General features: G+C 42.4%; 1 protein-coding gene across 3 annotated transcripts in view; it reads left to right on the top strand.

Moving 5' to 3' along the window:
* Positions 1 to 27,637, top strand: part of arap2 (ArfGAP with RhoGAP domain, ankyrin repeat and PH domain 2) — a 288,224-nt gene that overhangs the window by 122,573 nt on the left and 138,014 nt on the right. For all 3 annotated transcript variants that reach the window (XR_009808512.1, XM_061913586.1, XM_061913587.1), the window contains exons 11-13: positions 15,110 to 15,309; positions 17,991 to 18,076; positions 22,532 to 22,714. Coding sequence is in view for 2 of the 3 variants with exons in the window: in XM_061913586.1 (XP_061769570.1) it covers positions 15,110 to 15,309; positions 17,991 to 18,076; positions 22,532 to 22,714 (469 nt within the window). In the remaining variant the exon portion in view is untranslated. The remainder of the gene's footprint in view (positions 1 to 15,109; positions 15,310 to 17,990; positions 18,077 to 22,531; positions 22,715 to 27,637) is intronic.

Raw genomic sequence — 27,637 nt, 5'->3', positions numbered from 1 at the left:
CAAGCTTGATTGATTGATTGATTGATTGATACTTTTATTAGTAGATTGCACAGTACAGTACATATTCCGTACAATTGACCACTAAATGGTAACACCAGAATAAGTTTTTCAACTTGTCGGGGTCCACGTTAATCAATTCATGGTACAAATATATACTATCAACATAATACAGTCATCACACAAGTTAATCATCATGGTATGTACATTGAATTATTTACATTATTTACAATCCGGGGGGTGGGATGAGGAGCTTTGGTTGATATCAGAACTTCAGTCATCAACAATTGCATCAACAGAGAAATGTGGACATTGAAATAGTGTAGGTCTTATTTAGTAGGATATGTACAGCCAGCAGAGAACATAGTGAGTTCAGATAGCATAAGAACAAGTATATACATTAGAAGTACATTTGAGTTGTTTATAATCCGGGGAGATGGGATGTGAATGGGCTAGTCAGGTTACTTTTAAACCTCCACCCCAGATCACACCTCACTCCAACCCACTTCTCCAAAGTGGGCTGGCTCAGGGTGGAGTACAGAGTAAAACAACTTGCACTGAGCCTAGTCTATAAAATCCGCTACACCTCCCTGATACCGAAGTACATGTCCAACTAATGACCGCCATAACCACAACACCAGGGTGAGCTCCACAAACCACGTTAAATCCAGATTCAGATCTAACAAAGGTCTTAACTCATTCTCTTTCTTTGCCACATCAATGTGGAATGCACTCCCAACAGGTGTTAAAGTAAATGCATTTCTATCCTCCTACAAAAGCGCTCTAAAACAACACCTCCAGGCAACTTCAACCCTTTACTAATACCCTCCTCCATTCACATCCCATCTCCCCGGATTGTAAATAACCAAATGTAAATAATCAAATGTATTTCTAATGTATATACTTGTCTTATGCTATTTGAACTCACTATGTTCTCTGCTGGCTGTACATATCCTACTAAGTCAGACCTACACTGTTTCAATGTCCATTTCTCTGTTGATATCAACCAAACCCTCCTCATCCCACCCCCCGGATTGTAAATAATGTAAATAATTCAATGTATATACTATGAATTGATTAACGTGATCCCTGACTTAAACAAGTTGAAAAACTTATTCAGGTGTTACCATTTAGTGGTTAATTGTACGGAATACGTACTGTACTGTGTAATCTACTAATAAAAGTTTCAATCAATCAAAGTGTTCCTAAAAATAATACCGGCCCCCACACACATTTTTTTCTCTAAATTTGGCCCCCCGAGTCAATAATTGCCCAGGCCTGTGCTCGACTATTAGTATTTCCAGTTGTACTCGACAGTATGTTGTTTTTCTTTTGGTGCTTAGTATGGGCTGTAAAAAAGCAAAACACAAAAGATTGCAGTTGTTGTCGCACAATGGACTGATTCCTAATCTAAAGTTTAGTACGAAGCATATGTCACAAAAGATCTGGGTCAAATTCCGAATCAGCCAGATTTGTTGTCCTTCAAAATCCAGACGTTAATAAGCTACCACAGTCAAGGCTGTCGCTGTGGTTTAATCGGCCTCCATCGTGTAATAATGAACTTCACAGCTGCATCGTTGACTTGTGATTAAATAACAACTGGATTCGTTCATACATTTGTTATGTAGCACAGCGTGGGGGCTTTAAACATCAAATGCAAGACACCAGTGGGAGTATGTTGAAGACTTAATGCTGTTGTCTTTCTCACACATCAAAACGGAACACTCTTGATCTCACTTTTGCACATATTGTTTATTCATTTTCAGAGTAAATGGCTGAAAATTGCGAGAATATGCGATTCACTGAATTGCACGAGTGGAGGAAGTGTCGTCCTTCTCTTGCAGCCTGTAATTTCTGCACAACTTTGGCGTCCATTTATGCATTAATTTTTGCCTTGAGAGCTTCCAGGAAAGGAGACGCATCGTATATGACACGCAGGGCCGTTGCTAGGAATCTCTGGGCCCTCTGAAAGAATATCTGTGTGTGTCCATCTACCCCTCTCTCTATCCTTCAATGTTCTTGTTTTTCAGTGGTCTTGACGGGGCCTGGTGTAACACACCCAGAGTGTCCGCCCTGAGATTGGTAGTTCTGTGAGTTCAAACCCTGGCTGAGTCATATTAAAGACTATAAAAATGGGACCTATTACTACCTCCCTGCTTGGGACTCAGCATCAAGGGTTGGAATTGGGGGTTAAATCACCCAAATGATTCCTGAGCGCGGCCACCGCTGCTGCTCACTGCTCCTGTCACCTCCCAGTGAGTGGAACAAGGGGATGGGTCAAATGTAGAGGGTAATTTCACCACACCTAGTGTGTGTGTGTGTGTGACTATCAGTGGTACTTTAGTAGGAATTGACTGCGATGAGAATCAGCACATCCAAGTCTGAGTCCATGGTTCTTGCCTGGAAAAGGACGGAGTGTCATCTCCGCGTTGGGGATCAGACCCTGCTCCAAGTGGAGGAGTTCAAGTACCTCGGAGTCTTGTTCACGAGTGAAGGAAGAGTGGACCATGAGATCGACAGGCGGATCGGTGCGGCGTCTTCAGTAATGCGGACGCTGTATCGATCCCTTGTGGTGAAGAAGGAGCTGAGCCGGAAGGCAAAGCTCTCAATTTACCGGTCGATCTATGTTCCCATCCTCACCTATGATCATGAGCTCTGGGTTATGACCGAAAGGACAAGATCACGGGTACAAGAGAACCCCGGGTGTCGTGGCTCTCCCTTGGAGATCGGATGAGAAGCTCTGCCATCTGGGAGGAGCTCAAAGTAAAGCCGCTGCTCCACATTGAGAAGAGCCAGATGAGGGGGTTTGGAAATCTGGTCAGGATGCCACCCGAACGCCTCCCTAGGGAGGTGTTTCGGTCACGTCCGACCAGTAGGAGGCCACGGGGAAGACCCAGGACACGTTGGGAAGACTATGTCTCCCGGCTGGCCTGGGAACGCCTCGGGATCCCTCGTGAAGAGCTGGACGAAGTGGCTGGGGAGAGGGAAGTCTGGGCTTCTCTGCTTAGGTTGCTGCTCCCGCGACCCGACCTCGGATAAGCAGAAGAGAATAGATGGATGGATGGATGTCAGAGTTTTATTGCGTAAATTATATATTGTTAGTTGTCTTATTCTCATTTCGCTGATTTGTAACATGTTATTACAGCTCTGATTGTAAATTAATTTTCAATTAACCATTTAACAATTAGGCAATGGGTTTTTTATTGTATTTCACAATCAAGCTCTCAAATGCAAACAAACCCAAAATGTCTTGGCTCAAGATAGTCCAGGACAATTTATGAGCAATATAAAATGTAGCATTTAACTTAAATGCGCAAGTAAAGCAAAGAGCACATGGAATACGTTGTTATGAAACAAATACCAAAAACAATCTCAATCTCAATCCCAATTAAAGTTTAAATTGGTTTGTTTGTTCATTGTCAGTCTCATTAGAAAGCCCAACGCTAGGCCTTTTTGTTCGTAAATTTGCTGATGAGATCTCTGAAATCCAGTTGTTTGCATTGCTGAATATCAGTTGTAAGTCTAATAAGGCTATTTAGCCTCTTGGCTTGTTGTGGATCTGAGCTAGTCCTTAATTACTCTGTTTGCTAAATTAACCATTTGCTAAGGTCACAGGTAATGCTATAATATGAAAGTCAGTGTAAAATGGTCCCAAATTCTAAAAAGTGTTTTTTACTTTAGTTGTTGTCAGCTATTTTATTCTGTATTGCCATGAAAACACATTTTTGAACATTTAACTTTGTTATATTTAGTTTATTGTACTAATTGTTGTTGTATTGGCTATACACTAATTACCCATTTTACAAGACCGCATTGAACACATCATGATAATGTAACTGACCAGTAATTATTAATTACTGAGTGGAACTTTAAGGCCTCATTATAAAATTCAATGCAGTCTCTGAATGACCGCACACTGGAACACTGTCCGACAGTGATATGTGTGAAACATACAATAACACCGTTGCTTTACAATAAATTGGCTTTTTTTTTTTTATGAACTGGTGACTTGTCCAGAGTGTAGCGCGGAGAGATGACAGATAACGTAGGCTCCAGACTCCAGCGTGCACCCCACCAAATTTAATGTTACGGGCAATAAACGAATGAACAAGTAGGCTAATTGTTTCAGCCATCGATTCACAGTTTTACTTTCGCACTAAAAAGTTGTTGATGGTCTGGCCTCCTTCTCAACTCTTTTCTGGTGTACAGACTATTAAAGGGGCATCCTAACTACGGCTGGGCAATATGGAACAAAACTCAACTATATTGCCAAAAGTACTTGGCCACCCATCCAAGTGATCAGAATCAATCACTTGGCCTGACCACATGTGTATAAAATCAAGCACTTAGGGATGGAGACTGTTTTTACAAACATTCTCAGGAGCTCAGTGATTTCCAGCATGGAACTGTCATAGGATGCCACGTGTGCAACAAATCCAGTCATGAAATTTCCCTGCTCCTAAATATTCCAAAGTCAACTGTCGGCTTTATTAAAAGAAAATAGAAACTTTTGGGAACAACAGCAACTCAGCCACAAAGTGGTGGGCCACGTAAACTGACAGAGAGGGGTGAGGGGATGCATAGTGCAAAGAGGTCGCTGACTTTCTGCACAGTCAGTTGCTACAAAGCTCCAAACTTCAAGTAACCTTCCGATTAGCCCATGTAAAGTACGCAGAGAGCTTCATTGAATGGGTTTCCATGGCTTGGCACCTGCATCCAAGCCATATATCACCAAGTCCAATGCAAAGCGTCGGATGCAGTAGTGCAAAGCACGTTGCCACTGGACTCTAGAGCAGTGGAGACGCGTTCTCTGGACTGATGAATCACGCTTTTCCATCTGGCTATCTGATGGACGAGTCTGGGTTTGGAGTTTGCCAGCACAACACTACATTTCGGACTGCATTGTGCCGAGTCTGAAATTTGGTTAAGGAGTGTGGGGTTGTTTTTGTGGTGCGGGGTTGTTTTTGAGGAGTTGGGCTTGGCCCCTTAGTTTCAGTGAAAGGAACTTCAAATGCTCCAGGATACCAAAAAATGTTTGACAATTCCATGCTCCCAACCTTGTGGGAAGAGTTTGGAGCAGGCCCCTTCCTCTTCCAACATTACTGTGCACCAGTGCACAAAGCAAGGTCCATAAAGACATGGATGACAGAGTCTGGTGTGGATGAAATTGACTGGCCTGCACAGAGTCCCGACCTGTGGGCCATAGAACACCTTTGGGATGAATTAGAACGGAGACCGAGAGCCAGGCCTTCTCGACCAACATCAGTGTGTGACCTCACCAATGCGCTTTTGGAAGAATGGTGGAAAAATCCTATTAACACACTCCGCAACCTTGTGGACAGCCTTCCCAGAAGAATTGAAGCTGTAATAGCTGCAAAACATCATATTGAAACATAAGGGTTAGAAATGGGATGGCAAGTTCATATGTGAGTCAAGGCAGGTGGCCAAATACTTTTGGCAATATAGCGTATTTTGGCTGATTATTGACATATACGATATATTTTGCAACTATTTTTTTTGAAAGTGAATTCAGACAAAGTCAAACCCAAAAATGGGTGTTAAGTCGTTTTATTGAGACATACTTAGCATGAGGAATTTTTGTGCAAATGTTAAAGTTTCATGCATAGATAGATGCACATAAAACTATTAAAAAGCCTTAAACATATCAGGGTTTCCCACACATTCATTTGTGGCGGCCGGCCACGAAAGAATTACGGCCGCCACAAAAAAAACTTTTTTTTTTTTTTTTTTTCGTCTTTTGACCCGCTCGACCGCTCATAAAAGCAATGGGACTCTGCCTGTGAATGGAGCTTGTAGTTACATATTATATAAATATGTATATAAATATGTACATAAAGTGTTGTAGTTATATTCCAACTCCGCGTTCTTCTTGGTCATCGCCGCCGCCGCTGGGGGCTGTGTGTTGGCCCTATTGGACTGTGGGCCCTTAGCATGGTCATCACTTTTCTCCCCTATACGACGGCCATACTTGCCAACCTTGAGACCTCAGAATTCGGGAGATGGGAGGGGGGGTTTGAGGTGTTTGTGTGTGTGTGTGGGGGGGGGGGGGGGGGGGGGGGGGGGCGTGATTCGGTGGTAGTGGGGGTGTATATTGTTGCGTCCCGGAAGAGTTAGTGCTGCAAGGGATACTGGGTATTTGTTCTGTTGTTTTCATGCTGTGTTACGGAGCGGATGTTCTCCCGAGATGTGTTCGTCATTCTTGTTTAGTGTGGGTTCACAGTGTGGCGCATTTTTGTTACAGTGTTAACATTGTTCATACGGCCACCCTCAGTGTGACCTGTATGGCTGTTGAGTAAGTATGCCTTGCATCCACTTCTGTGTGTCTGTTAAGGCCGCATACATTATGTAACTGGGCCGGCACACTGTTTGTATGGAGGAAAAGCGGACGCGACGACAATTTGTAGAGGACGCTAACGGCAGTGCCTCAATTGCACGCCCCCAATATTATAGTCCGGGTGGAAATCGGGAGAATAGTTGCCCCATGACATTCTCGGGAGGGGCGCTGAAATTCGGGAGCCTCCCGGAAAAATCGTGAGGGTTGGTAAGTATGACGACAACCCTGATAACACAAGAGCGGTGTGAGTTTTGAAACAGAGATCCCCTCCAACTTTGCCCATGATTGCGATAAAAAGCTAAAATAGTTGTCCACAATGGAAGTGTAAACAGCTCGAATTCATGAGGCAGAGGTTTAATTATTGTGATTGTATAAATTTTACTCATCTCCCAGCCTCAGTTCCACCTCTTCCACCACTTACTTTCACCAAAGCAACTTGATACATTTTGGAAGGAGAACTGTTAAATTAATCAGTCAAGGGTTGAGCTAGACATCTGGGGCCTCATTTATAAAACTCTTTGTGGATTCCAGGGCTGAACATTGTTTGCTCACAAACAACAAAAAATTTTCAGATTTATGAAAACCATGCTATGTGCACTTGTAAGCAGTCTTCTTATATAAATACCACTTGGAGGTCCACCCTCTTCCCACTACTCCTCCCACTATCAAAAGCTGTTAAGGATCACGTGTTTGAAGGATTGGTTATGATTCAATCTATAATAATTAATTGAGGGTTTTTTTACACTTTCTTGGCTTGGCATGTCATGGCATGGCTTGCCTTCACCTTTACCAGAATCAACACGTTTTGGGCCAACAAAACCAAACCACCGAAGCTGCAATAAGTTTGGAAATGATGATTGAAACTGCTCCCACAAGAAGTCATGTGTGTGTGCTTGCACAGGGTGCGTGTGATATCCCCGCGCTGTAGTACTGCAATTTGAGGTGCTTGTAGTTAATACATGCTGCTTCTGATGGTCTGCAGTTGGCAAATCCTTCCTGCGGGGGTGAAAAGACGAGTGCGTAAGTCTGCTCCTGACGGGACATAGCCTCTCCACCGCCAAGTCTCCTGCAGTGCCACTTCGTGACCACACACAGAATCTGGAACCTTGCGTTTCCAGGCTAAACTGAAGAGGATTTCAGAAAAGCAGTGGGTCACTGGCATGTGGAGATGCTCTGGCACCCGTTAACCACTGCCCTATGTATCGGTTAAATAGAATACTAAGCCTAACCCTTTTCTCATTTGGCGTAGATTGAAGCGCCGGAGGTTGCCTCCGACAGTGGGGGAGATTCTTCATTTGTACAGCTACAGGCTGACTTAAGCTGAGCAGTTCCCTGCAAATGTGGTGCTGTCCTGCCACATCCTACCTGCTTCATTGGTTGCATGAAGCTGATACATTTATCCTGACCAGTGGGCTGCAAATTTTCGCACCAAGTAAAGCAAACAAAACCTATCAAGCAACAACTCCAGCATTATGTCTGGGATGCTAGAATGTCGGAAACATGACGCCCGGGATGACGAAGGACCTGCTTGGCATAAATGATGTTTGGAAGACTGTAGTTATTAACAATGAACTCCTAAAGAGGCAACTAGACATTTCAACCATTCAAAAAATCTGACTCTATTCATCCGGCTCACTAACAAAAAGGGACAACACCTTTTTCATGCAAGGCAAACCTCCTACTGAAACCAGGGAATACAAAATAAAGAAAACTCTACTGAGAGCAATATAACTACCTACAGGCGGTTCAGAGAGGATATTAACTCTCTGCCTCAACACAACCATGGGACCTGTTCACCTGGTGAGTGTTGATGCACCAACACTCAGCTCCTCCAAAGAAATAAGGACAAATTCTAAAATCCGCTTGACACAGTAGTAAAACATATCTCCAAACAAGAGCAGCTTTATCTCCTCCCTGTTATGAATAACTGAGGAAGGTGACGGCAACAGACACTAGAGGAAACATAGCTCTATAGATGTATTGTATATATTAATGATATATATAATAATCAAACAATAAAAATATAAACTAAAGAAATGGAGTGTGAACTAGATCCTAGAGTGTGTATGGTGTAAGACTATGTGTAGTATTTAACTGGAGGGTTTACCGTAAATGTTGGTGAGAGCGAAAGAACATGGAAGTCTGTGGGGCAGCCAGAGGATCCAGGGCGAGCGAGAGGCGTCAAGAAAAACGTGTCCAAGCGGGAGGTAGAGATCCAAGGGTCAAACCTCAGAAGCAGGCGAACAACGACGAGGAATGACGACACACATAGCAACGTCAAACACGGGAATGGAGGTCTGCGGTAGGATGAAACGACAATGAAACACGGAAGGGAAAACAGACAGGGAGAGCAGGATTGCATTGTCGTGGCTTACTGTACTTGACAGAAGACTATACTCTGGCGAGCGATTGCAGGTTGTCCAGGCTTAAGATGGCGGCGCCCGGACGGGCTGCGACCTCGAGGGGCTCTTGCTAAAGATGGAACATTTGGCAGAAATACTGGACAATTCTACAAACTTTATGGCTGGCTCACATCGTGGTCACTCCGTGATCACGTACGACCGCCAGACACTTCTGGATGTGGACATATCGGGCCGTTTTGGACTGATAGACGCGTGCGTGCTAAACGTGCTAACTAGCATGGGAATACGTCGCCGGCTACATCCAGCGGCCTGTGAAGCAGGGGAGTCTAGTAGCAGCGGGGGCCGTCTACGGAGCAGACGCCAGCGGTGTGATCGGAAACGCGGATGTCGAGCGGGGCTAAAAACAAAGCAGAAGGCTAATCCCCACAGAACACCACTTCCCTCCACCCTGAAGACGGATTTAAATGGAAGAAGTGAGACTACTGGTCTGGGTAAGGAGTCAGTTAAATTAGAACACGTTTTTTCTGCTTTGAGTGTTTCAGAGTTGGACATGTGTTTTACCGAGGTGGCTAACTGTGATGCGTGCAGTTTATCAAAGCAACAAACAAACAATCGGAAAATCCCCGTTACTGAGGTGGCTAACCATGATGCGTGCAGTTTATCAAAGCAACAAACAAACAATCGGAAAATCCCCGTTACTGAGGTGGCTAACCAGGATGCGTGCAGTTTATCAAAGCAACAATCAAACAATCGGAAAATTCCCGTTACTGAGGTGGCTAACCATGATGCGTGCAGTTTATCAAAGCAACAATCAAACAATCGGAAAATCCCTGTCGTATCAATTCCTAGATATGGTCGTAACTATACTAAATGCACTGGGCATAATAAACACAACATTATTAATATTGCTACTATGGATAATTTGATCAAAAACTCCCTAAAACAGCCCACTACCTATAATATAGGTTTTTTAAACATAAGATCATTGTCTCCCAAAACATTATTAGTTAATGATATTATCAGAGACAACAATCTTAACGTCATCGGTCTCAGCGAAACCTGGCTTAAACCAAACGACTTTTTTGCGCTAAATGAGGCATGTCGTCCTAACTTTACACATGCGCATATTGCCCGTCCGCTTAAAAGGGGTGGGGGGGTCGCACTAATATACAACGAAAACTTTAACCTTAGTCCTAACATAAATAATAAATATAAATCGTTTGAGGTGCTTACTATGAAACCTCTGTCACACCGCTGCCTCTACACCTGGCTGTTATCTACCGCCCCCCAGGGCCCTATTCGGACTTTATCAATGAATTCTCCGAGTTCGTTGCTGATCTAGTGACACACGCCGATAATATAATCATAATGGGGGACTTTAATATCCATATGAACACCCCATCGGACCCACCGTGCGTAGCGCTCCAGACTGTAATTGATAGCTGTGGTCTCACACAAATAATAAATGAACCCACGCATCGCAACGGTAATACGATAGACCTAGTGCTTGTCATGGGTATCACCGTTTCCAAAGTTACGATACTCCCGTATACTAAAGTATTGTCCGATCATTACCTTATAAAATTCGAGGTTCAGACGCATGTTCGTCAAACTAATAATAATAATAACTGCTATAGCAGCCGCAACATTAATACGGCCACAACGACAACTCTTGCTGACCTACTGCCCTCAGTAATGGCACCGTTCCCAAAGTATGTGGGCTCTATTGATAACCTCACTAACAACTTTAACGACGCCCTGCGCGAAACCATTGATAACATAGCACCGCTAAAGTTAAAAAAGGCTCCGAAAAAGCGCACCCCGTGGTTTACAGAAGAAACTAGAGCTCAGAAATTATTATGTAGAAAGCTGGAACGCAAATGGCGCACGACTAAACTTGAGGTGCACCATCAAGCATGGAGTGATGGTTTAATAACTTATAAACGCATGCTTACCTTAGCTAAAGCTAAATATTACTCAAATCTCATCCACCGTAATAAAAACGATCCTAAATTTTTGTTTAGTACGGTAGCATCGCTAACCCAACAAGGGACCCCTTCCAGTAGCTCAACCCACTCAGCTGATGACTTTATGCAATTCTTTAGTAAGAAAATTGAAGTCATTAGAAAGGAGATTAAAGACAATGCGTCCCAGCTACAACGGGGTTCTATTAACACTGATACGATGGTATATACGGCGGATACTGCCCTCCGAAATAGTTTCTCTCGTTTTGAGGAAATAACATTAGAGGAATTGTTACAACGTGTAAATGGAATAAAACAGACAACATGTTTACTTGACCCTCTTCCTGGGAAACTGATCAAGGAGCTCTTTGTATTATTAGGTCCATCAGTGCTAAATATTATAAACTTATCACTCTCCTCGGGCATTGTTCCCCTAGCATTCAAAAAAGCGGTTACTCATCCTCTTCTTAAAAGACCTAACCTCGATCCTGACCTCATGGTAAACTACTGACCGGTGTCTCACCTTCCCTTTATTTCAAAAATCCTTGAAAAAATTGTTGCGGAGCAGTTAAATGAACACTTAGCGTCTAACAATCTATGTATAACCTTTCAATCCGGTTTCAGGGCAAATCACTCCACGGAGACAGCCCTCGCAAAAATGACTAATGATCTATTGCTAACGATGGATTCTGATGTGTCATCTATGTTGCTGCTCCTCGATCTTAGCGCTGCCTTCAATACCGTCGATCATAATATTTTATTAGAACGTATCAAAACACGAATTGGTATGTCAGACTTAGCCCTGTCTTGGTTTAACTCTTATCTTACTGATAGGATGCAGTGTGTCTCCCATAACAATGTGACCTCGGACTACGTTAAGGTAACGTGTGGAGTTCCCCAGGGTTCGGTCCTTGGCCCTGCACTCTTCAGCATCTACATGCTGCCGCTAGGTGACATCATACGCAAATACGGTATTAGCTTTCACTGTTATGCTGATGACACCCAACTCTACATGCCCCTAAAGCTGACCAACACGCCCGATTGTAGTCAGCTGGAGGCGTGTCTTAATGAAATTAAACAATGGATGTCCGCTAACTTTTTGCAACTCAACGCCAAAAAAACGGAAATGCTGATTATCGGTCCTGCTAGACACCAAACTCTATTTAATAATACAACTCTAACATTTGACAACCAAACAATTAAACAAGGCGACACGGTAAAGAATCGGGTATTATCTTCGACCCAACTCTCTCCTTTGAGGCACACATTAAAAGCGTTACTAAAACGGCCTTCTTTCATCTCCGTAATATCGCTAAAATTCGCTCCATTCTGTCCACTAAAGACGCTGAGATCATTATCTATGCGTTTGTTACATCTCGCCTCGACTACTGTAACGTATTATTTTCGGGTCTCCCCATGTCTAGCATTAAAAGATTACAGTTGGTACAAAATGCGGCTGCTAGACTTTTGACAAGAAAGTTTGATCACATTACGCCTGTACTGGCTCACCTGCACTGCCTTCCTGTGCACTTAAGATGTGACTTTAAGGTTTTACTACTTACGTATAAAATACTACACGGTCTAGCTCCATCCTATCTTGCCGATTGTATTGTACCATATGTCCCAGCAAGAAATCTGCGTTCAAAGGACTCCGGCTTGTTAGTGATTCCCAAAGCCCAAAAAAAGTCTGCGGGCTATAGAGCGTTTTCGTTCGGGCTCCAGTACTCTGGAATGCCCTCCCGGTAACAGTTCGAGATGCCACCTCAGTAAAAGCATTTAAGTCTCACCTTAAAACTCATTTGTATACTCTAGCCTTTAAATAGACTCCCTTTTTAGACCAGTTGATCTGCCGTTTCTTTTCTTTTTCTTCTATGTCCCACTCTCCCTTGTGGAGGGGGTCCGGTCCGATCCGGTGGCCATGTACTGCTTGCCTGTGTATCGGCTGGGGACATCTCTGCGCTGCTGATCCGCCTCCGCTTGGGATGGTTTCCTGCTGGCTCCGCTGTGAACGGGACTCTCGCTGCTGTGTTGGATCCGCTTTGGACTGGACTCTCGCGACTGTGTTGGATCCATTGTGGATTGAACTTTCACAGTATCATGTTAGACCCGCTCGACATCCATTGCTTTCCTCCTCTCTAAGGTTCTCATAGTCATTATTGTCACCGACGTCCCACCGGGTCATTATTGTCGCCGATGTCCCACTGGGTGTGAGTTTTCCTTGCCCTTATGTGGGTCTACCGAGGATGTCGTGGTGGTTTGTGCAGCCCTTTGAGACACTAGGGATTTAGGGCTATATAAGTAAACTATTGATTGATTGATTGATTGAAGAAGGCAGCTCCTTCATTACATGCAGGTGTGCTGATTGCCGGTGAATGATTACACCTGGTGGATGCTGCAGGGCGGAGACGCGCACGTGTGCGCACCCGTGGGCGTGTTCTGAGGTGCGCTCACTGGAGCACACAGACGGATGAGCGCCGTTGGCAGGGGTCTGAGCCGTAACACTCCCGCGCCTACCTCAACACAGCTCTTTCCAACAGTGCTGGGATGTCTCACAATATAGCATCCATAGTACAACTCTAAAGGTCTCTGGCAGAAAAGAAAGGAGGTCCTCTAATTGCATTGAAACCATCATCAGTATTGACTTCAGTACTGTAAGAAAAAATAAATTGCTCTTACCAACTACAAACAAATGCAATCCATCAGGTCCTTAAACATCCTCAGGAAATCAAGTAAGAAACTCCAGCTAGCCTCCCGACACTGTGCCAACAGCTACTGACTACAGCTTTGCAATAACATCCAGAGAGCTGCTGATTCTGGTAACATTAAAGGTATGTATGATGACATCAAAAAGCGCTCAGACCATCACATCAAACAATCATCTTCAGGAGAAATCATCTCTATCTGTGATGACTACCAGTGAAAACACCATCTCTGATATAGCACTCTGTCATGTTGAACATCAACTTCAGAAGAACTAGACATGGAACCAACACCCGTTGAGCTCACGAATGCTTCATCCCTGGTAAATCACAAAGCAGCAATGGGATCACATCTGAAGTCCTTAAATGTGGAAAGCCTGCTCTCTTAGACCATTGCCACAAGCTCCTTTGCTTGTGGTGGGAGAGAAGGTGCTGTCCCACAGGATATGAAGGACTCCACCGTTGTCAACTTGTACTTGGCGGAGGAGGTTGCATTCCCACCCTCTCTGTCTCTCCCTGCTTGTGCTCTATGTCTTGTCTAGTCTTATTCTTAAAAAAAAAACCTCTTTTTCTGCGGTGTCCTCCGATATCTAAACACCCAACATGAAATTGATAAGCTGGACTCTCACCACTTGACGTGGAAGACATCTGCCTATTTGGAACCTTGATCGCTGGGCTTCTGCTGATTGGGCTGAGTATTGCTTTGGTGTATCGTCAAATTTGGTAGACTATGGAAGTCGTTCAAGGAGCCCAAAGGCTTCCCGTGGCAAAGGAATGAATGGGTCGAGCTGTGGGAACACAGAATGTGGCGATTTCTGAACTGAATTTTAAATTGGATCAGATCACTGCAGGGCTTACTGAAATGGGAAAATTGATCAATTTGAGAGCCAGCATGGATGATAAAATCAGACAAGCCATTGAAATGTCTGCTTGCTTGGAAAACAACAATCTTTATCTACGATGGACGGCTGAGCAGCGCTTTAGATAGTAGTAGCTAACAATCTGTCACTTCATTTCTGTTTGCGTTTCTTTGTTTTGTGTTTATTTCCTGCCAGCACTCCTATTTGGTTTCCATTTCCTGTATGTCTCCTCTGAGCACTCGTTTTCCTCAACTGTCCCTGATTAGCAGCCCGGCACACCTGGTTGCAGTTGCCAATCAGGTTGCTACTTATGCCTGCCTCGCCTGTCCCTCATGGCTCGAGAATTGACTACATTAGGATTGTGTTACATATATGACTGCTTCTTCTTATTTTGAGTTCATATTAAAATTATCTTACCTGCACATCAATCTCCTGTTTCCTGCATCTTGGGGTCAGAACCACTGCAGCCATGGGGGTTCACGACATGTAGCTTTATTAGACCACATTGTAATTTATGAATAAGTGTACCATGCAACACAGGAGCAACAGAATCAATGTTGTCATAGCAATATGGCACAAAGCCAGCCAGCATAAATAACAATGAGTTCATTGTAACACACTTTCAGCCGAGTAGTAATGCACTGACCAATAAAGATACTTCTAATTAATTTTTTTTGTGGATTAAATAAAATCTACTACAGTAAGTTAATAGAGGTGTTAAAGCATTTACTGTAGTTTAAGTCATGCAACCCCAACCATTGAAAGGCCCTCCAAATAGTGCAAGCCCACTCCAACCCCATTGAAAATCCACGGTGTGCTTTTGAATTGTTTGCTCAAATTAAATGTGTAACCAGTAACCCATTCTTTGCAGCTTTGTGGCCGAGTCAGAGCGGGAGAAGTTGGAGTGGATGGAGGCCATTCAGGAGTCCATCACAGAGACGTTGTCCGACTACGAGGTGGCCGAGAAGATTTGGTTTAACGAGGCCAACAGGACCTGTGCAGACTGCCGTGCCCCACAGCCTGAGTGGGCGTCGATCAACCTGGGCGTGGTCATCTGTAAGAAGTGTGCAGGTGGGATTGAAGCGTGCTCTATCTATCTACACTCTATCTACACTTCCCTCCCTCTTTATCCCTTCATGCCTAAGAGCCAGAACTTTTAATGTGATTCTTCACCTCACCTCAGCAAAGCCCATGTAATTGGTAGCCATCAGATATCCAACATCCCTCCTCAAATACCCTTAAATGATTTCATTTGCTGGGCTGTTTAATATTACATTTGGTCGACACGCTTGGTGAGAGAGGAGGAGGCTCTCCTTTAAATTAGACGGTGATCCTCTCGGAATACCAATGCTTTGCCTCACTTATAATTAGCGCTCTGATGTCACAGACAATAAAGAGAAGTGCTGAACAAGAGGAAGAGGGAAGAAGTAATGAGAAAGCTAATGGTAAAAATGATCCCAGACTGGCTTTTCTTCTTCTTCTTCTTTGTCTTGGAACAAGAGTGAATGAATTTTAATAGCCTGTCGCTTCACTCGCTGATGCGGACAGAGCTCCTACTCGCACATTTTTATTAGTTGCATTGACTTAAAGGACTTTTAGAGTCCATTATGTTCCACTATGTGCAGAAAGAAAATCTGTGTGCTCTGGAATCTAACCCTAGAACCTATATACCCGATACAAAAGGAGGGTGCCCAGTTGGATACATTGTAGTCATCACCTACTAGTTGCTGACAAGTATGTAGAGAACTGTAATGAGCTGTAAACAAAACAAAGACATTTAAAAAATAATTGTATCACTACCACAAATGTTCTAATTATAGCTGTTTTCTAAAATTATTTTTAATAATAAAAATAATTATTATAGCATTTATTTACCTTAAATGCAACTGAAACATCTATTTTTATTTGATATAATTTGGATTTGATTTGGATTTGCTGTGCGTGAGCAAATGAAAATGTAGGTTTCTTTGTCCAACATGTGCCTCACACAGTGCAACACTTCTCTTTTGCATAGAGTTGGTAATGTTGTGTAAATCTTTGGAATATTGGTCCGATCCTCTTCAATGGTTGTCTTATATTCTATTCAACAGAACCTCAAACATGGTCAATGGGTGGCATATCTGGGGACAACAACTGGGAGTTTTTTTTTTTTCTGTCCATTCTAAATGCCATCAATAAAAGGCAGCCGTGTTTGTTGTTCATAACCCAATCCCAGTCCATCCATGGTTCACCCACACAACGCTTCCTGCCGTCTTCCCTTAACAGTGAAACTGTGGATTTGGGTAGAGAACACCTCTCCATTGAATGTTAGCATCGTTCCACTGAAGTCGGTTAGATGAAGACCAGAGTGAAGACAACAGCATGCAAATGAGTTGCCTGTTTCTGACTGTGTGCTGAAATTCTTTAGTTGTGCAAACCAATTGTTGCCCTAGCTGTCTGGGTGGCTGGTGTCAGACATATTGTAAGTGAAGATTTGGAGGTCCTGGGCTGGTGTGGTTACAGGTGGTGTACAGTTGTGAGGCCGGTTGGATGTACTGCCAATTTCTATGAAACATTATTGGAAATACATTATGGTAGAGAAATGAAAATTTAATTCATGGGCAAAAGATTTACATGCCACTGCATGCTTCCTCAACACTGGCAACATGGGGCGTTGTGGTGTGTAATAAAATTGCATCTTTTTTGTTTGGCTTTTATTGTGGCTAGCCGGAAGCTGGCTAATCAGCATCTTGATATCCCAATCCTGAGGGGGAAGAATAATTTCTGCAAAGGATTAGTGTTCACTAACACAGATTTAGGCAGATTTGTGAGAAATATTAGAAAGAAATACAGACCCTGTATTGCCAAAGGTTTGGATATTTGAGTTCAGTCTTATGAAAAACAGGCCCAAATAAAAATATATGTTTTTTCTTATTATTGATAATAATATTTGCATTAGTAGTTGAAGTAAAACACTTATGAATGTGTACTGGTTGCTAGAACTACAACATCACTAATAATATTTGCTCCCGCCGGTGACAAATAGTGTCATATGATAGTATCGTATTCTATCATTGTATTTCTTTTTAAAAATGCCATCTAGTAAGACAGCAGTCCTTGTGATCCATGCTTCAGCACAGTGAGATAATAGTACTAGTAGGAAGGAGGACAGCTTGCATAGCATTGTCACTGGGAAAGTTTTTAATTGGGCGTGAAAAGTGTGGCAGCTTGGTCTTTTTTTGTGGGCTAGCCGTTGTGATGGGAATGCGTTTTTTTTGTGTTGTGTTGTGGCTCACCAGGGGAAAGATGAACACATTTGGTTATTCATAGTATACGTGAGGATATCACCCTATACCGGCTTCCATTTTCTCAACAACAAGCCTTATAGGCCCTGCGGTGCTGTCCACCTTGTAGCGCCGTCATAAAACTCTCGAATCTGTGTCAAGTCATGCCACCACTGCTCTATTTCAATTCGAAAGAGTCCACCGTTATAGGACAATATTTCACACATGCAGTCTGGTTCGCGTTTCATGTTTTATTCACGAGTGTGCTCTCTTCGGCCATAAGCAACCCCACAAGCCACCCCGCTCTCTGCCCAAATAAACAGGTCAACCAACAAACACAATGAATTACTCATGATTCATTAGCAATTAATGGCCCTCTCGTTCTGCGCTTTCATTTCCAATTAAGGAGCGCTAAGAGGACTCAAGATGTCTGCTCTGTAAGCTCCATCGTGCTTGTTGAGTTGTGTTTTTTCTTCTTGTTGGCGACAGGGCAGCACCGCTCCCTCGGCCCCAGTATCTCCAAGGTGCGCAGCTTGAAGCTGGACAGCAGCATCTGGAGCAATGAGCTGGTGGAGGTAGGGAAATCACCAAGGTCCTCTTGTATATATATAGCTTATCTACCTTCAAGCGCTTTGAGACTATTTCCACATTCACCCATTCACACACACACATTCACACACTAATGGCGGGAGCTGCCATGCAAGGCGCTAACCACGACCCATCAGGAGCAAGGGTGAAGTATCTTGTTCAAGGACACAACCAGATCGTATGGAAAAAAACAATAACCATATAAAGCAGGGCTGTCCAACTGGCAGTTCAGGGGCCAAAAATGTGTCGCAGAAATGACACCAAAGAGTTCAGTTCAAGACTTAGAAGGCAACATTTTTTTCCTAAAAAATGTTCAGAAAACGCTCAAGTGCTCCTGGTTGTAAAGAGGAACTTGTCAGAGTTTGTTGTTGACAGACTCCAAGATGCCGAGAATGAGGCAGGCATTGAATAATTGATTTAATTAAAATACTAGAACAAGAACAAACAAAAGGGTACTAACAAAAAGCGCGCACAAGGCGGGTAACAAACTAAAAGAGCTAGTATGGGAGATAGAAGATAACAAGCCTAGCGTGGAAGCTAGCAGGGGAACAAGAACAAACAAAAGGGTACCAACAAAAAGCGCGCACGAGGCGGATAACAAACTAAAAAAGCTAGCATGGGAGCTAGAAGATAACGAGCCTAGCAGGTAGCGAGCAGGAAACAGAAGTCGTTGCTTGTAGTATGAAAACAAAACGGAAGCAGGAAACAAAAGACAGTAAGCCACAAACAGCTACCGAAATATAGCTTACCGCTACGCTGCAATGACAAGACACGACACGACAGGAGCGACAACAATCCAGCACTGACTGGAGGACAAAGCAGGTAAAATCAGGAGCGGGCTGATTGACGCCAGGTTTGGCCAGGTGCCAATCAGCCGCAGCTGAGGGGAAACAGCGCTCAGGGAGAAACACAAGAAACAGACAAAATAAGAGTGCTGACAGGAACTAAAGACAGGAAATACTACACACACACAGAGGAAAAACTAAAACACAACCAAACTGTCAGGGGCAAGCCTGACAGAACTTGGACCACTGTAAAGACATTGGCTGATCCTTGCATTAACATTTTGCCCGCAAAGATCAAACACAAGGGTCCAAACTTGTGATGTACATAACTGAAGTGTTCCCCAAGGCACCCATTTAAGTCTTCTATTTTTTGGAAGTTACATATTTTTTCGTAATGTGATTTATCTAACTAAGGCAGGGGTCAGCAACCCAAAATGTTGAAAGAGCCGTATTGACCCAAAAATAGAAAATGAAAATCTGTCTGGAGCAGCAAAAAAATTAAAGACTAATATCATTGTTATAATGAAGGCATCACATGATGTAAGGTTCCATATTAGTCTACTATTAAAGGCTGACGCAAATCTTCATTGACAGAAATGTATTTTAATTTTTATTCTACACATTTTTGCAACATTGGAAATCATTAGTAAAAATGGAGGATTCTCACAGGATGAGATAAGTTCTGGAAATTACTGGTTTGGAATGGCCAACAGTATAGATGTGTGTGTCCAAGTTAAAGGAAACTGCAAGCTGTCTTCTGCTAATGGATTTATTACAATCTTTGCGAGCTGTGGAACATTTGCTGTGGTCTGGAACAACATGGCACACAAATAACACAGAAATGCGGCCAATATTACATACAGATAATGTGTCATGATACATGCATATATAAATTAAATACACAGAGTAAAGGATATTAAATGAGCTCAAATACACTTAAAACGAGGCATAAAGATGCGATATGTACATACAGTTAGCCTTTTCTAGCATGTTAGCACTGATTAGCTTGCAGTCATTGATTGACCAAATATGCCTGATAAGCACCCCTACGAATCAATAAAATAGACAAAGCTAACCTTTGTGCATTCACGCACAGCTTAAAATGTTTTAATGGACAAAATGAGACAAAGAAGGAGTGGCATAAAACATGTCTTTCTGTGGCATCATCGGAGAAAGTTGGACATGTAAACAAACTGCGATGAGTTCAAGGATTGCTGAAATTTTTAGGACAAAACGGTGCTTGCCAAATTCTCTCATCAGTGAAGCATGTATAACATGAACTGTGGGATTTCTATCAATTAGGAAGGTTTTTGTCATGGTTGTTCTCCTACAGAAAATATATCAAATCAAATTTTTTTCCATTTTCACACATCTCTGAAAGAAGTCTAGGAAGCCAACATGTGGCTTTAGAACCGCGGGTTACTCACCCCCAAATTAAGGTGTTGCTGTAGCTTGTTTACTTCAGATGCGGTCGGTAGTCATTTGTTAAACTTCTTTAGATATACAGAAGTAATAGTGTTACTCATAGTTCAGTTTTAGGTCCTCCCTTTTTCATCATTGGGACTATTCAACTGGTGGCTTGCGTGTTCGGTTAAAAAAAAATCTGTGAGAGACTCATATTTTTGCAGCAGATTCTTAAAAACAGTCATAAAGAGGATCTTTGACTCGTTTTGTTGCAGAAGGTCCTTAAAAACAGCAGAGAGCTCCTGTAACTCTGACAAAATAAATACACCAAACTCAAATATTAAATAAAGAGGACGCTGGTTCTACAGAATATATCTAATAAGATAAATAGAGGGGAGAAGTCAAGCCCCCCAGTCCTTAGCTTTCTGAAAATGTGGCCCCCAAAACAATTTAGTTGAATATCCCTGACATAAAGCATTCAAAGACGCGTCTAAACAATGATTGTTTGAAGACTAATTTACTCTGTTATTAAAATTGGTCACACTTGAGTGTAGGGAACATATTCACCATTAATTAGTTTCCTATTAACATGCAAATTACCGTATTTTTTGGACTATAAGTCGCTTCGGAGTATACGTCGCACCGGCCGAAAATGCACAATAAAGAAGGAAAAAAAGATACGGTATATACGTCGCACTGGAGTATAAATCGCATTTTGGGGGGAAATTTATTTGACAAAACCCAACACCAAGAATAGACATTTGAAAGGCAATTTAAAATAAATAAAGAATAGTGAACAACAGGCTGAATAACTGTATGTTATATGACGCATAAATAACCAACTGAGAAGGTGCCTGGTATGTTAATGTAACATATTATGGTAAGAGTCATTCAAAAACCTATTAAATATAGAACATGCTATACGTTTACCAAACATTCTGTCACTCCCGATCGCTAAATCCGATGAAATCTTCCTTGGTGTCGCCTCTGGTTTGCGCCCCGCTAGCGTCCTTTCTGTCTGCTGCTCGATTGCTGTTCTCTGCTGCATATTTCACTACGTCCAGCTTGTAATCTGCAGTACATGATTTCCTTTTCGGTGCCATTTTAGTTCAGTCCTTCTCAGTTTTTACAAGTTACCGCCAATGTTGATGTGATCCATTTTAATAGATCCGGCAGTAGCATATAGCAGTTAGCATATCATGACCCACAATGCACTTCTGCCGCCCCCCGCCGAATTCTTATTGTTTGGCATTTGAGTGACAATTGCGGACATTTTCTTCGTCGCTCACGCTAATGAGATAAATAATATTATTTTATATTTTACGGTAATGTGTTAATAATTTCACATATAAGTCGCTCTGGAGTATACGTCGCACCCACAGCCAAAATTTGAAAAAAACGTGGACTTATAGTCCGAAAAATACGGTAGTAACATATTGGCTCTTCATTAGTCATTATGAAGTACTTAATGCCTTATTCTGCATGGCCTGATTATACAACCAGTAAGCCGGTAATACTTTAGTATGGGGGAATATATTCACCATTACTAACCCTAACCTTAACCCTAACCCTCTAACCCTAAACCAGTGGTTCTTAACCTTGTTGGAGGTACCGAACCCCACTGGTTTCATACGTGCATCCACCAAACTCTTCATTAGTGAAATTTGTATTTATTTTTTAAAATTCAAGACAAAGTTATGTTTTTTTTACTGGTGCACAAAATTAACCGTGCATATACATCACCTTGTTCAAAGAACAAAACCAACACAGTGCATGAACTCAGAACAAATTAAACACCTGCAAATCAGATGGAAAATTAAGAGGGAACATTATTTTGCGGTATCCATAATAACGCTGATAGGGAGAAGTTTTTATTCAAACGATGAGTCAGGTGTGTCTTATTCTTGACCTCCGCGGTGGAGGTTCCGCCGAACCCCTGAGGCCCACTCACCGAACCCCTAGGGTTCGATAGAACCCAGGTTAAGAACCACTGCCCTAAACCTAACCCTAACCAAATAACTGTAAATTAAGTCTTTGTTACTTAGAATATGTTCCCCTAGTGTCCAAGTAACTCTTAATTAAGTCTGTTACTTAGAATATGTTCCCCTAATGTCCAAGTAACTCTTAATTAAGTCTGTTACTTAGAATATGTTCCCTGTACTAAAGTGCCAAAAAAATAAAATCACTCCTTAAAATTAATCTATATCCAAATCTAGTGTATTAACATCTCTTTTTAAATGCAATCTTCATCAGCTCTTCTTGGAAGTGGGCAACCAGAACGCCAACCACTTCTGGGCAGCTAACCTGCCGCTGGAGGAAGAGCTTCACAGTGGGGCGTCAGAGGAGCAGCGCGCCACCTTCGCTCGCCGGAAGTACCGAGAGAGGAAGTACTGTCGGGTCCTGGACGGTCTCCATGACTCTGAGCAACTCAACAAGGTACAACTTTCCTATCAGGACATACATTGTTTGGGAAAAGTAGATTATACTTCCTAGAAGTGGGCTTGGCAGATTTGGACAGGATCAACCTCCTACAAGCAGCTTCAAAACAGACCCATAGTTCGTAGTGTACATTTATAAATCACAAGCAATGTATTTTACAGACTAAAAAGATGTAATTCTAGCAAAGGCGTTGAAACTGAAGCTGATTTAATTGGACATCTTCTCTTCGTCACCCGTCACATCTATTTAGTGCTCTGCGTGAATCCAGGTCCTTTGGGAGTGTTTGTTACGGACTACAAAGACTACAGTGAGCTTTTTTTTGCATCTCGGGGTCAACGTTTATAGCAGATGACTGTTTAAAGTGTCACTTAACAATAAATATAAATGGGTTTAGAAGAGTTTTGTGTAGGATTGCATGCTTGCCTTAATCTTTAAACATTATTACTCTCCGCAGTGGGATGTTGTTTTATGCAAATCTTTTTTAACAGTTCCTTGTCAAGGAGTGGGGCAAGAAAGATTGTTCTGCACTTATTTTAGCCTATAGAGATCCTCGGGACATTTTGCGTCATTCAGTTAACGATTAGTAGGAAGGAATAGAAGGAATATCAATCAATGTCAATCAATCAATCAATGTTTATTTATATAGCCCTAAATCACAAGTATCTTAAAGGCCTACTGAAACCCACTTCTACCCACCACGCAGTCTAATAGTTTATATATTAATGATGAAATATTAACATTGCAACACATGCCAATACGGCTTTTTTAGTTTACTAAATTGCAATTTTAAATTTCCCTGGATTTTTTTTTTTTTTTGAAAACGTCGCGTAATGATGACGTGTACGCTTGACGTCACGGACTGTTGTGTCCTTGAACAGGTGAGGTAGGACAGAAGACAGAGAAGGGAAGATCATCACTTCTGCTTACCCCTGGTAAGGGCTGGGAGATGCGCGTAGACCTGGACAAGCAGCTAGTCTTCCCAACTGAGGTAATACAGACAACGCTAAGACCAGACGTTGTGATGTGGTCCTCAGCTGCTAAGAAAGTCCTCATCATTGAACTAACCGTGCCATGGGAGGAGGGAATACCAGTAGCACATGAGTTCAAAAGGTCAAAGTACAGCGACCTAGCAGAGGACTGCAAGGGGGGAGGCTGGTCTGCGTCCATTCACCCCGTGGAGATTGGATGCAGGGGCTTCGTAGGAGGTTCTGCAACCCGGCTCCTGCGTGCGGCGGGGATGACCGGTTCCAGCCTGAGGAAGGCCATCAAGGAGTTGGCAGAGGAGGCAGAGAAGGCAAGTTTCTGGATGTGGCTAAGAAGGAGGGACAACACTTGGGGCTCAACACCCCAGTGAGGTCAGTTGCAGGGAGTGGCGCGGGGAGACGTCCCCGCGTAGCCACTGCCCCCCCACCGCGAGGTGTCCTGGCTTGGGGGCGAAACATCAGTGAACGGTGGCACCAGCTGACGACCCTGCAGCTGACCTCGAAGTGCACTGGAGGAGGTGCGACAGGCAGAGATGCCTAGCAGTTAGGTCTGTACGTATTAATTAATATGAGCGCTGCGCACACACACAGCTAAAAGTCGTCTGCTTTAACGGCATAATTACACAGTATTTTGGAGATCTGTGTTGCTGAATATTTTGCAATTTGTTCAATAATGGAGAAGTCAAAGTAGAAAGAGGGAGTTGGGAGGCTTTAGCCTTTATTCACACAAACACACAGTGATTCCTTGTTTAAATTCACGGATGTGAAACTTTACTATGGATCAGAGCGGACATGGATCCCAACCGAATGACAACCAGCAGGTTTCGATTAGAAAATTGTGGTTAAAAAGTCACTTCTTACCGGATATCAGCTGAGCTTGTGCCGCCCATAGCTGCCGTCCACTCCCCTGAGACACTGCGCGTCAAGCCACTCGTGGAGACACTCTTCCGACTATCAGGTACTATTTAACTCACTAAAACACTAGCAACACAACAGAAAGATAAGGGATTTCCCAGAATTATCCTAGTAAATGTGTCTAAAAACATATGAATCCGTCTCAATGCAATCGCGTTTTTTTTCTTTTTTCTAGTCCGTCGCTATCAATATCCTCAAACACAAATCTTTCATCCTCGCTCAAATTAATGAGGAAATTGTCGTTTTCTCGGTCCGAATAGCACTTTTTGTTGAAGGCTCCCATTAAAAACAATGTGAATATGTGAGGAGCCATCAACATGTGACGTCATCATCTGCGACTTCTGGTAGAGGCAGGGCTTTTCTCCAGTTGCGAACTTAATGGTGGATGTTCTCTACTAAATCCTTTCAGCAAAAATATGGCAATATCATGAAATGATCAAGTCTGACACATAGAATGGACCTGCTATCCCGTTTAAATAAGAAAATCTCATTCCGGTAGGCCTTTAAAGGGCTGCACAAGACACAACGACATCCGCGGTACAAAGCCCACATAAGGGCAAGGAAAAACTCACCGCAGTGGGTGAATAGAATGAATCTGCCAGCAGATTTAAAGATTTGTAGAATTTGTATCTTTGTGCTTTAAATTACCTTAACATTTAAAAGCCACACACTACTTTCTGTTACACTGCTCCTCTTACTACTACCGCAGTTTTTTTCATAGTTTGGCCGGGGGTGCGACTTATACCCAAGAGCGACTTATGTGTGAAATTATTAACACTTTACGGAAAATATCAAATAATATTATTTAGCTCATTCACGTAAGAGACTAGACGTATAAGATTTCATGGGATTTAGTGATTAGGAGTGACAGATTGTTTGGTAAACGTATAGCATGTTGTATATGTTATAGTTATTTGAATGACCCTTACCATAATATGTTACGTTAAAATACCAGGCACCTTCTCAGTTGGTTATTTATGCCTCACACAACGTTCACTTATCAGCCTGTTGTTCGCTATTCTTTATTTATTTAAATTTGCCTTTCAAATTTCTATTCTTGTTGTTGGGTTTTATCAAATAAATTTCACCCAAAAAATGCGACTTATACTCCAGTGCAACTTATATGTTTTTTTCCTTTTTTATTATGCATTTTCGGCAGGTGCGACTTATACTCCGGAGCGACTTATACTCCGAAAAATACGGTACTTCTTCTCCTGGCTGTCAACAAATGTGGACGCTCTCCTCTCCCTCTCACTTATCTCTCCGTTTTTTGCTCTTTGTCACGTTTTGTTTTGTCTTAACTGTCTGAGAGCATCTCTTTTGCGCTGTTGTCCGAAATCAAAAATATGGATTTGGTAAACTGTTCTTTCAACGAAATTGACAAGCTCTTCTTGACGAGAAGTCCAGGTCCTGGGGAGCGTGCCCATCTAGACGGAACGTTTGCTGCTGGATATACGATGAACTACTGAAGGAAGTGGAGAGTCATGTGCCTGACGATTCCGCCAAAGACATTGAAGATATCTTTCTAATTGGAACTGTGATAACAGGTCGCCTGCTGATTGGATTGAGCGTTGCCCTGGTCCATCGACAACTTTGGAAGACGGTGGCAGCCGTTCAAAGAGCCGAGAAGCTGTGATGGATGGGTTGGTCAGAGCTGGAAGCACTCAAACTTTGACGACTTCTGAATTGAATCGCAAAATTGATAACATCTCAGAGAAGCTTTTTGCTCTGAAAGGCAAAATGATGATCAATTTGACGGCCAGAACGAACAACTCGAGCAGACAAACCATTAAAATGTGTCTGTTCACACTAACCAAAACAATCCTTAACTACAATTCGGTTCCTTTTGCACCGTCATTGGCAAGGCCACGCTGTAAACACCCCGTCAAGACCACTGCAGCGAAAGACGCTCCGAAATCCCTTCCCACCTTCTTCAAGGACAGTAGGGATGTTTACTCTGACAAAGCGTAACCTATTGTTAGTATAACAATCTACAAGGTTAATACAGTTGGCTTCTCTTTCGTCCCCTCCATTTATCCGCTTTCTTTTGTGTTTCAAGTTATCATTACATACATGTATTGTTGCAGTTGAAACAATTGTATTGTTGACAAAAGAGGTAATTATTGGTGGTATTCATTATCAGTAGCGCTATTTCCAGATAGATAGATGGATAGATAGATGGTACTTTATTGATTCCTTCAGGAGACTTCCTTCAGGAAAATTAAACTTCCAGCAGCAGTGTACAGAGTTGAGATCAATTTAAAAAAAGTAAATAATGGGGGCTTAAATGGAAACAAATAGAGAAATATTACAATAAGAATAAAAAATAAAAACCAACAATGGGAATAAAAATATAACAGTAAAATAAGAATATAACAAGAGAAAGTAGGCAGTAGTGACCATGTTATGAAAACGTATTGCACTGTTATTGTTTTGTATCCCCTGCATCCTTGTACCCCCTGCCCCCCGCCCCCCGCCCCAGAAAGGAGTTGTACAGTCTAATGGCGTGTGGGACAAAGGAGTTTTTAAATCTATTAGTCCTGCACTTGGGATGAAGCAGTCTAGCACTGAACAGGCTCCTCTGGCTACTGATAATGCTATGCAGAGGGTGACTGTATATATCTATTGGTATTTGTATTGCTCCATTTGTAGTGTAATAATGTTTATTGTCATTTCTGTATTATTAATATTTATTTCACTAACTGCTTCTTTGCTATCACTTTTATCATAATATTTGTACATATCCTATTTGCTTATGTTGTTATGTTGTTGTGTTTGCTGTTGTTGTATCTGTCTTGTCCTCCCTCTGTCTTCCTTTTTTTCTCTTTCTATCCCCTTCTGCACCAAATAATAATTAAATCAATTTAATAAAGTCAAATATAAATAAGGCAACAAGAGAAGTATCTCACACTTTTATTTTTTTCAAGTAAATGTGTACAGCCGATGTGAGCATCAACTATATGATTTACTTGCATAGCCAGACAGGACAAAAAAAATCAAATAGAAAAATACACTAAAAAAA

This window comes from Nerophis ophidion, linkage group LG10 (genome assembly GCF_033978795.1).
Source record: "Nerophis ophidion isolate RoL-2023_Sa linkage group LG10, RoL_Noph_v1.0, whole genome shotgun sequence".
NCBI classification, from domain to species: domain Eukaryota; kingdom Metazoa; phylum Chordata; class Actinopteri; order Syngnathiformes; family Syngnathidae; genus Nerophis; species Nerophis ophidion.
The sequence above is the reverse complement of the archived record's forward strand: the minus strand, read 5'-3'. Positions and strand labels throughout refer to the sequence as shown.